The sequence below is a fragment of the Meleagris gallopavo genome, chromosome 2 (genome assembly GCF_000146605.3).
Source record: "Meleagris gallopavo isolate NT-WF06-2002-E0010 breed Aviagen turkey brand Nicholas breeding stock chromosome 2, Turkey_5.1, whole genome shotgun sequence".
Classification (NCBI taxonomy): Eukaryota; Metazoa; Chordata; class Aves; order Galliformes; family Phasianidae; genus Meleagris; species Meleagris gallopavo.
Genome location: NC_015012.2, coordinates 81,910,385 through 81,922,437, shown reverse-complemented (window position 1 = coordinate 81,922,437; position 12,053 = coordinate 81,910,385). Strand labels below are relative to the sequence as shown.

Here is a 12,053-nt window from a genome sequence, read left to right as displayed (position 1 = left end):
TTTTTATACTAAATTTAGACTTATTTAGGAGTCAAAGATAGTATTTAGTAAGCACTTCACCCCATTATCCAGTTATTTAATCATAAATAGCACTCCTTTATCTTTGTTCTGCAATAGTTTTGTTCACCTACCTGACAAGCTGCCGCAGAACATCTTGTTGACTAGCAGTACTTCAAGATAATTGAATAATTTTATTCTGAGCTATTGTTACTGAGCCACTTAGAATTCACTAGGAAAACTATGTAGTTCTATTATGTTATTAGTCAAGCTGCAGTGAAAGAACTGTTTTAGCAAGAACTTAAAAGATTAATATCTACCAAGAAAGCAATGAATTCATACCAGCTTTAAATCTCACCTGCAGCTAATGTTAGGCTTTGAAAATTCACACTCGCAAAGTTTTATCTTGATTACAACTTAATACTGTAATACTAAAAACTGGCTGATATTCAGCGACTCAAGAAAAGCAAAGGTTCCAATTTTTCATTGCACATCAAGTTATTCTACAAAACTTCTGTTTGTGAAACTCTGTAGGGGCAAGAACACTGATGTAGAATAGTTGTAGTAAAGTTACATTCAGAATTATACAGATTGACCAGACCAAGTCTAGCATATTGCACAATGAATAAAAACAAACGTATAGATCTCCACTGCTGAGTGGAAAAAGTTAGAGAACTTAGAACAGCAGAAACCAGCAAGTTTGTACTATAAGCCGTATGGAAGAATGATCTCCCCAAAAGAAATGCATTGAAACCAAGTCTGAGCTGTGCTCAAGTGCTGAAACCAGTTAAGCTGCAATTGAAAAAAAAGTTATTTCTCTAGCTCCAAGAAATTAGAAGTACTATTTCAAACAATGACAGAAACAGCTAGAAGATACTGCTCAAGCTACTTGGCACAACAATGGATTTCCAAAGGAGTGTGGTCCATGACAGTGGCAAGGATTATTACTATAAGGACTTGATATACTTCTATAATAACTTACTGTGTATGTGATAGCTGCCAACATTCCAATCACAGTCAAGGAACTAATGGAAAATGAAAGAGCAGTCAAGCCATCTGCAAAAAAAAAAAAAAAAAAGAAACTGCTGTAATTTCCTAAAATAAAGGCAGGAGAACTTTTCCTGTGATTTCTTGACATTTCAGTTCATAACAAGAAAAGCAAAACAAGAAAACTGTAACTTCCAGATATTAATTCAGACAGGAATTTCACCTAGCATAGCTTTTTTTGCTCTTTCTCCACTGCTGCAAGAAGCAGGACAGCAATCCCTCCTTCACTAGAAGCTTGAAGATGACACATTCGGTCACATGGCTAAAATAGCCACTGATAAACTTGCTCCCACCATCTGAACACCTCCATCCAAGACTTATTTCTAGCATTCATAGAATATTGTGACAGCTTTCCACAATGTAAGCACGCATCCTGGATGGTTCATCTCAAATTTGTCATCCCCTCTTTCTCATAATAAAGCATTATTCACAGAATCAGTCAAGCACAGCTCCCCCAAGTAACCAAACAAGTCAGACTGCTGGCCTCAACTTGGTTCAGACCACACGTATCCAGATACAAACTGGAAGAGTCACAGAACCAAAGAGCTGTTACTGCCTTGCTATCACTCAAAAAATTAGAAGGAATAGGGAAAGAAATGCTGCACTAAACTCATCCCTAACAACAAACTCTTTGAATGCTGACAGTGTGTATACTTATGCTTGATAAGAAAGTTTTTTCTGCCATGAACTGGAAAAGCTTCCATCCTTTGGAATTTCAAAAAAGCTAGCTAACGAATCCCTGAGCAGCCCAATGTGAACTTAGAACTTCCTGCTTCCAGCAGAAGATTGAAGTAGATGTGTTCTGAGATCTCAGGTCCCTTCAGTCTTAACTATTGCTTAATCCAAGAACGCTAGTCACAGGAAAATGCTAGTGGAGTCAGAAACCAAATCCAAACTTGCACATCTCAATCCAGTATCTTTATATGCATGCCAGAAATAAACATTAACTATACTATACTTTCAGAGCAAAAACAGCTTCAGATTTGAAAATTTAATTGACAGTTATGTCAAGGTTGCATAGAGAAATTAGCTTGTATCTGAGCTCAACTACTTCCTAAAAACTGTTTATGCTGGTAGCAACAGTATTTCATTCTGTACTGTCAGAATACTTCTCTTGCTTCAGAAAGAGAAATAAAGTGACAGCAAAATTTATGACAAAACAATGGACTTGTCCTCCCTATTCCTTGTGTTTGTGTGAACAGCTTATAATAGAACTCATTATGAACAACCCTGAAAGGAACACTGTTAAGTATTATGAATCCTCAGACCTGTTTAACAGCTACATTTCCATAAGCAGTAACAGAGACGACTGTTGGGTGAGGTATACAGTAGATACACAAGTTTAGGAGTACATGCAGCACACTGGAATCAGCTTTAACAATCTGAAGTGTCTCCTAAAGTGAAAATTATTCTTTTTGTCATTTTATTCCTGCTATGGAATCAGCAGCTCAAAAGTATACAAAAACATTCCAAAGCTTGTAAAGAAATCAATGTGTGCGCACAGTAGTACTCCTGAGGTAGCAATAGAGCAGCTGACAGTTTTGTACTCTCAATTACTGCTGTCTCAAGACTTTACTTGGTCCATAGACAAGTACTTGAAATCAAAAATAAGACACTCCTACGCATCTTGTGCATATGAAATATCCAGAATACCCAAAATAAAAGGGAGTGCACAAGACATACAGGAACAGGACTTAGAGACTCCTTATCAATAACAGGAGAACAAATTCAATCTTGTAAAGCAGAAGGTAGGTACAGTTTTTTGTAGCTGGAAAGCTCAGATTCAGTGCTCTCTACCAGCTCATTGTTTCTTATTTCTACTGCATTAAAGAAACGTAAATGGTGTATTGCTTTCTCAGGGAAAGCTCTTAACTGTTCTTAAGGTAAAGTTGATTGAACTAGATACTGCACTGAATAAATAAAAAGCTTTCTTGCAGAATCAGTAACAAATATTTATTGGTTCTAGATGAAAAAGCACAAGCTTCACTCTAAGCATGATTTTAGATAAGCATTTCCATAAGAATACAGCAAAGTGACAATACCTTAATCTGTAATTATTAAAACCCTTTTACTTCCAAATATGCTTTATCAAGAGGACAAGTTCTGTTCATGATAACTTTAAGACCCTTCGCTAAGAAACAGAGGCTCTGAATATATCTATTTCAGAGAGAAGCAGTTTTCTAAAGACAGCTTGACTTTTTAAGAAAAATACTGAAGTCTTGCTTTCACACCTGCATACATCAGTACTCCATCTTACTTACACTGGCCTTAGCATTTCCTTTCCGCCTCAGTTTTAAAAAACAATGAAGTTTTGCTTTGGAGGAGATTGCTACAGATGACAAGACCAATCATCAGAATTAGCATGTCACAGACATTCTGTAAGTAGCCTCACATTCACAGGTGCAGGTCATCATAGTGGACTTCAAGCACCTTAACACCTGCTAGAGAAATAACAGCAGGAGGCTTCTGGAAAGCACCAGTGACAGCCTCCTTACTTGAATGAGGCAGGAAGAAGGGTGCTCTGTTAAGTCTCATACTGAGAAAACAAAGGATTCATTGGTGATACAAAGACTGAAGGCAGCCCTGGCTGCAGTGACCATGAGACAGTAAAGCTGAGGATCCTGAGGAAAGTAAGGCAAAGAGCAAGATCATAATTATATACCTCAGGGGATTAAATTTTAGGCCCTAGAGGGAAGAAGGGCCCAAGAAAGTTGGTTGGTATTCAAAGACTATCTCCTTTGAGCTCAGTCCACCTGAACAAGAAACAAGTCAGACAGGTGTGCCAGGAGGCCTGTGTAGATGAACATTGAGCCCCTGGCCAAACTCAAGCATGAAAAGGAAACAGACAAGGAACTGACAATCCTTGGAATTGTGCAATTCCCACTCATACTGTCATCAACACTGAACCAAGGAAGGTTTAGACTGGATATTAAGAAAGTTTTTTTATCATTGAAGTGCTTGAACACTGAAATAGTCTTCCTAGTGAAGTGACTGATGTCCCATGGCTGTGTTCAAGAGGCATCTCAATAATCATCTTAATATATTTTATCATTTGGTTAGCCCTGAAGAGGCAAGGTGATTGGGCTTAATGATCTTTGCAGGTCTCTTCCAACTGAACTATTCCAATTCTAATGCAATTTTTAGAGAAGGTTAACCCTAGAAGAATGAAGAGGAAAAAACTCATGAGATCCATAAGACTCTTGGCTGTGAAATATTCTGACTCTTACTGTGACCAACAATATCTCAACCCAACTGAAGATTACTATATCACACACTACACATTGACTGAACTGAAGCTCACTGATTGTAAGGTACCCAAGTAACATTTATAGCTGTGATGAGTGAGAACTCTATGGAAAGTACTACTTCCCACTAAGTCCCTCCACAGTGAAATATTATAGTATATGATATTAATTATTAAAATTCTTAAACAGAAAAGACAATAATGAAAGCTGACACTACCAGTCCTCCATTACATACAACTGTACTGATTATTTTTGTCTGAATTAGAACATTTTTACTACGAAGAATAACCCCATAGGGCAACAGATAGACAAATTAGAATAGTCACCATCAGAAAAGTTACTTTTTTGTTCAGTTAATAGTAAGCATTCCAGAATAAGCTGGTAGCAAGTAAAGCAAAGTTCAGAACAAATCATCTCAGACTTACGGCTACTTCCAAATTCTTCAAAAAGAAGCTTCACTTTCTCCCATTCTGTGGAGTTCTTTTTGTTGGGAATATCCAAAGGAACAAAAGCACTAGAACAAGAGAGAGTCTTATTTATCCTAGCAAGGCAAATATTAAAATTACTTCCAGCTTCAGAAAATGGAAATACATTTATCCCTGCAGAAAAATTGTTTTAAGATTAAGTTAAACAAATTCTAAAGTCAGTACTTCATTTAATTCACATTCCACACATACAGTTAATTTAGATCAGACATCATGTGCACAGTCAGGTATGAGGTCAATGATCAAATTGTTTTCCATTTACCATTTCTAAGAGAGGAAAGGATCCTACAGTCAAGCATCATTAAAAGGTACAGATTAATCTGATTTACTCTCCTCATTTAGCCCATTTGTATTTTTTACAAATAAGCATCACTGAAACAATTTATCTTCTAACTCTCTATTTATGAGTTCTAGAATAAAATTCAAGACTCCCACACCAAATATTTAAACAAACTTCCTGTCTACGTTTCCCTATTACCACTACAAAACGCTCCTGCATTCCATTTCTTGTTTGGTATCTACAAACCTGAAAGTCAAAGGTTAATAAGCAGAGTAGAATCCACAGTAACCCATTTTACACACTCCACAATGAAGATTCAGGTAAATCCTGACGAGGAGATAAATGTCTACAATTCTACCCCATCTCAAGTTCCATACAGCAATAAAGGCCTTACTACAGAACGCAGTAGCAAGAAATTCACACACTTCAATCCCAAATAATCAGGAATCTGCTTTTATTCTGAACAGGGTCCCTCAATTAGTAGCCAACCAGCCAGAAGACAATCCCACTTGGACTTCTGGGCTCTAGCTTCACAGGTCACAGCAAAAGCAAGGACTAGTTAGTATGCCTAGCTGTCTACAGACCTGAATCTATTCTAGTCCCAAAGGAACTCTAAAACACAGCTCATGCATTACACCAATGTAGTACAGAGCAATTTAGGCTGATTTTTCACAAATATTAAGCAAGAAAACTTACAGAAGTCTATTTTGCTATGTTACATAAATGGTTAATGGATCATAGTAGCTATCAACAAGATGGCAATATGGTAGTAACTACTGAACTACCACCAGCACATTACATCAGCCCACTGACGGTGAGATGATAGAGTACAAGTGCCAATACACAGTTTCACAGGTGTAACTGAGAACTCAGCTAATGCACCTGAACAAAACTGCTCAGTGCTGTCTTACACTTGGAGTTCCAGGCACAAAAGAAATTTTCAAAACATAAAACATTTGTTGAGAATATTATAATCAAGGTATAGGCTGTAGAACAAAAGTGATTTAAAACTATTAACATTTGGCAGAACTAGCACCACATAGGTATAGAGAGGTCTTTTTTGATCCTTAAATCCAAGATCATCACTAGCTGTTATTTCTAGCAAGTCAATTTCAAACAAAGGAGTTTTAAACTATTTTCCTAAAGAGTTCTGCTGCAACCTACATAATTCTAATAAAATTATTTCTTTAAGTTTTCAGAAAGTATTAACTTACAGAAAGCTACTGTAACAAGTTTCATGTTGAACACTGATAGTCAAGGAAACTATTTTTAGACTGAAATATTCATTAGCCTCAAATACTTTAATTCAAAAGAGGCTGCTGTATAGAGATGCCTTAACATAGACTGTAATAAGTCAAGCTCCCTACCTTCCAGCACAATAATATAGAACAGCTTGGTTGGAAAGGACCTTAAAGATCATCCAGTTTTAAGACCACTGTCAGGTGCAGGGTTGCCACCCACTAGAACAGCCCATGGCTCCAACATATCTAGCCATGAGCACTTCCAGGAATAAATAAACTATATATTTAAAAAGCAGACAATTTTAAGACAGGAAGGGCATTACAAGTAAGTTGAGTTCTGAGTACCCCAGTAAGTTTGTTTCCTTATGCCTTTCTTTCAGTGATATGCTGCAAATTACACATTGAGTGCTACTTCACATCATTTCCATAATAAAACGCTTCATAACAAAGTGCTACAGTTAGAGTACAAATATTCATGTTAACAATTCAGATACAAGAATCCTTCTCACTGAGTGACATCAACTTAGATCAAAACTACAAGATTATCTGAAACTGAACATTTTTAAAGCCAATGACATAGATCTCTAATGAAGCAAAGTAATTATCCAAGACTAAGCTGTTCTTAAATTTCAGGCTTAATCCAGCATTTGTGGTTTCTTGGAATAACTCTTAAAAAGAAGAGAAGGTCTTCACTTGACATCTGTCTTTAACAGAGACAAGCTACATGTAGATCTCAATAATACAGACAATTTGTTAAATCAATCAAGAAAACAACTGTTCTCATAAAAGACACTAACCATATGAGCACAAGAACAATACAGACTATAAGTTTATTTTACTAACAAGTTAACAGGAAATACTGCAGCACCTCTTGCTACTGCACCTATACAGGAGTCTATCCTAGTCCACTAAGCTTAGCCTCCTAAAGTTAAATCCCATACATAAGATTCCAATCTGCTTTAGTGTTGATCTGATCTTAACCACATGATTATCTCTTAAAACCAGTAAAAACAATGCTCCTGCTATCACCAGTTTGTCTCAGATTGTTTTCAGTCCCACATTAAATAAAGCCTCTCATGCTGAGGCTTCAGCTCCAACACAATTTGAGCTCGTTCCAAAGGCACTGGGACTTCCTACACTGCTCTCTGCCCTTGTTGAGCAAGCAGTGAATCAACTCCAAGACTCCTCCATAGCAATATGCACATAAAACATTCAGATTACAGACACCCATAATTACTATGTAATGGGATTAAGTTCACATTTTTCCTCAGTAAAGTTCTTATTTGTTTCCGAAACTGAGCTGTTCAGACTTAAACCTTCCCTTAAAGTCAATAATAGGATGTTGCTGCAAAACAAGTAATACAGGTTCTTAACCATTGCCAAGGCATTAGGATGGTATCATTATCTAATTAACTTAAAAGAAAGTGTGTAACCTTTTATTTGAAAAAAGCACAAAAAAAAAAAAAACTTCTGATTACAAAACAGAAATTCTACATTCCATACTGTAATCTAAAGGAGTTCCTCTTCCCTGCAACAGATCTAGATCAGTGGCTATTCTGAATCCAAATTTTTTGGAGAAGCATTTTTTCATTAACTAGTTTAAAGCTATAGTGCTTGGGCTGTGATTAATTTGCAGACAAGCTCACTGTTACACAGCACAGCACCAAAAGTGGGTTACAGAAGTCACAGTAGCTTACAAATTCCGCATATTTTAAAAGGGACAAGCAGAAGAACAGAGGATAATTAGGACATCTTGAACCAAGATCCAATTTACTTGAAATGAACAAACCTACTTACAGACTCCAAAAATGCAGAGACTGGACACGCCTACTACAGGTACACTGTATAATAAATTAAGCTACATTGTATGGTAAAATACTGCAAAAGTTTCTATAAGTACACCTATAGTACAAGTACATGATTAAAGAAACAGCTTTTGTCAGAGCACATAGTAATATTTTTAGACTTCGGTTAAGCTAGATGAACCTCCTCTCCATCACCTTTCACAATAATCAATAACTTACCCTCAACTGAAAAAACACTAGAGTTCTTGGAAACTTAATTCAAAGTTTTTTCCCAAACTAGAAACAGTTCTCAAATAAGACAGCATGCAACAAAAAGCAGTAACTTGTTTCCAGCTCATATTTTAGTACTTCAGTATAGATCACTTTAACATATATTCCATTGTGACTATATTTTAAACAAATGCTAATAAAACCTTCATTGTACAAAGAATAATTATGTCAAGTACAACTCCACAGTATATTTATGTTTTTCCACAGAGCACTTCTATTTGGAAGACTGCTACCCATATTCTTAAAAAGCTCACTTGGGACATCCAGGAAAGCATTTGGTCATAAAGACAGTAAATATTAAAAGCATGTCTCTTTTGCCCCCTGTTGTACATTAAGATGCCAATACAGTTGTAAATAAAAGTTGCAGCCATCGTGCTCTTGAGATATGCTTATACTGCACAAGAAGGCAGAACTTGGAAGCCTAAGTACCTCCAGAATTGAGGAAAAAAATTAATTTTAGCTTCTCATTCCACTCTTGCATTTCAGATGCACAACAGTATTTAATTTCTAACAGAGGTAAGATACATATTGATCATGAAGGTTGAGTGCATAATAATCTACCCTTTTAATCTTGCATAGAAAAAAGTTCAATTTAGGGTTCTATTACATCACCTGTTACTATACAATACATAAATACTTACCCAATTAAGAGAAGAACTGCACAAACTGTAATGAATCCCAGAGTATATTTGAGCGCAGTTTTAACCTGCTGTATATTAAAAAGAAAGTTAATATATTAATGTAAAATAAATACAAAGGAATTTATCCAGCAGGTTATTACAAAACATTATTAACACTACAGGTGACTTATAAAAATAATTCAAAACATAATAAAGTATTACTTGGACTTGGAACTACATTCTTGAATAGGCTTGTAACTTGAGGACCATTAACAATGACATTGAATCATCCTTCCATCTTAAACTTGGCCAGAAGCCACAGTGAACTTGTTCAAAACAAGCTCAGTAAACTCTTACTATCGATATTTTACATTGTTGCTTATTATGACCACAATTACAAGCCTTCCCACATGTTAAGGTTACAAATGAATGCATCTGAAAGTGACCATGATTACCGATTAAAAGATTATTTAAGTAAACACTTGCTTTAATTTAGAAGATAACGGCTTACGGCATGCATTTGTGCTCCTTGGATTACCATCCATGGCAAAAATCTTCCATGCATTACACTGACTTCATCAAGTATAAGATTAAGTTAAATTACTACCACCTACTTCCACAAAACACAACAACATACCCAGATTTAGTTCTACTCCAGAAGCAGTATAATCCTCATCTTAACCCATTCAGATATTTCCAGAACTTCAGAAAAAAAATCTTACGTTTCTAACTTCCTTTGCCATAGTGCTTTGCTATAGACGACTTACTGAGCATGTGTTGCCATCATCTTCTTCCTTCTCCTCATAATAGAAATAGACAAATGGTATCCACAGAAAGACACAGAATAATATGATGGAGTATAAGGCTAGGAGAAAGATTTTAGTAAAAATACAAAATCAGATTGACACTTCATTTACTGCATAGTAACCCAAAGAAAAGAATAAAAAGACTGCTTTCTTATCATTCTAGAGATCAATTTCAAATGTTGAAAAGTTAAATTTTAATGTCTGGCCTGTAAATTACTGCTGCCTTATTAACCCAAAGGATTTTCACAGTTAACTTTTTAGGCTAACCATTTCAGATTAATCTTCAATGCAGTAAATACAAAAAAAAATAAAAAGGAATCACTCTCCTGCACGCAGGTGATCTATGGAACTACCATGCTAGGGAAGAGCTAAGAACAGCAATTATACGTTCTGTCTTTTGTACTAACTTAATTTTGTGGCCTCTCACCTTACAGATGAGACATACAGATCCTACAGATCTTCTAGATTCAGAGCACTTAAGTATACTAAGTAACAAACAGCTTTTGGTTTGTTCACAAACCTTCACATCCGTCAACAACAAAATTCAGTTCTAAATACCTGAAAGCATTCAGAGATGTTCTAGAGCAGTATGCAAAGTGCTTCAATATTGTAACTGCTTCCAGGAGCCAAGCCTCTCAAATAAAAAATGTTGTGTTTTTTTTAATATAAAGTACAAGCTACACTGTGCCAGTAACTAATTGGATTGACAATCATCATTAAGTATCAAGATAAACATCCTACAGAGGTCACTGCAAGCACAGAAAACACTCTGCTGGTAAATATACATATACATACATACACACACACACACACACACACACCCACCCGCACCTCCGCACCCGCACACACACACATACACACACACACACATATATACATATACATATACATACAAATAAGATGACAATGTATTTAATTCCTACTGAATGTATATATTGCTACTAGTAGTTCTAACTCCTTCAAATTCACTTCCTTTCCCACATCCAATGGCTTACATGAAAACAATATATAGACATTTAAAGATAATGTTTGCGTTCCAGAATATTTAAACCAAATTTAGATCCAACTGTAAGCAGCTCTACATAGAATATTAAAAAGCTCCTAACATCCTAGATTACACAACTCTGAAGTTCACATATCTAAGATTCTCTTCATTGCCAGTTTAAGCAAAGCAAAAGCTAGCAAGTCTAGCTTTTACGCAACCTAAAGTAGAGTTCTGAAAAATGGAGATAAAGTTGGGCATAATGAAGGATAAAATTTCTAAAGATCCTAACAATCCCTCTTATGTCAAGCTAACTTTAAAGTAATTTGAGGTAAAGTACTACCGATCTCCTTTTTAAACACTTCCATCGACTAATTGGAAGATTAATTAGTAGCAATGGAATTGTATTTAACAGGTTACCTCAGTAGCTGTGATCAGCTTTAAGGACAGAGAACTCAGACAAATATTAAAAATACAGCTTCTCAAAGAAGGAAACAAGACATAGCTACAGTAGAGTTTTTTGACAAATTGATTAAACTAATAAAAACTGAAAAAAGATAGTTAACAAACAAGAACAACAATATTTATCTAGCTAGTCTCTAGGTTACCCATAGAAGGGTGAGAAAGCCTGATTGCAATGGCTTAGTCTCACTCTGAATTATATCAAATTGTTGCTATTCACACACAACTCCAATTCAAATCTTATACATTCTAAAGAGGGTGCTGGCTATTAAACTACTGGAGGACTCTAATAAGCAAAACCTTATAGAAACTCATTAAGTATTGTTGTTTCTGCAATTCTCAATACAAATTTGAGGAAAAGTCGTGCTGTAACAGTCTGGCCTTACCACATTGTTTTGTGGTCTGTACAATAGTACATCAAACCCAGTACCATCATCCAATAGCAGAAACAACATGAGATATTTAGAGAAGTTATAGAAGCCTGGTGATCTCCTGTAGCTTCGTTTTTCAACTCCCTAAAGAGGGATGGATACTAATTACACCTACAGGTTTTCTATTTATCTTCATCAATGACCTTGACGAGGGGATAGTGGCCACCCTCAGCAAGTTTGCTGATGATACGAAGTTGGGAGGATTGGCTGACACGCCTGAAGGCTGTGCTGCCATTCAGCGAGACCTGGACAGGCTGGAGAGCTGGGCAGTAAGAAACCGGATGGGGTTCAACAAAAGCAAGTGTAGGGTCTTACACCTAGGGAGGAATAATTGCATGCACCAATACAGGCTGGGGGATGAGCTGCTGGAGAGGAGCTCTGC

At 36.2% G+C, this 12,053-nt stretch overlaps 1 protein-coding gene across 2 annotated transcripts in view; it reads right to left on the bottom strand.

Annotated features, from left to right (window-relative positions):
* The window catches only part of LMBRD1 (LMBR1 domain containing 1), a 64,357-nt gene that overhangs the window by 39,450 nt on the left and 12,854 nt on the right, over positions 1-12,053 (bottom strand). Inside the window, exons 4-7 of one of the 2 annotated variants that reach the window (XM_031552584.1) lie at positions 9,758-9,855; positions 9,012-9,079; positions 4,715-4,830; positions 980-1,053 (exon numbers count right to left, since the gene is read on the bottom strand). In XM_031552584.1, the coding sequence (XP_031408444.1) occupies positions 980-1,053; positions 4,715-4,830; positions 9,012-9,079; positions 9,758-9,855 (356 nt within the window). The remainder of the gene's footprint in view (positions 1-979; positions 1,054-4,714; positions 4,831-9,011; positions 9,080-9,757; positions 9,856-12,053) is intronic. The other variant, XM_003204416.3, reaches the window with a different exon arrangement.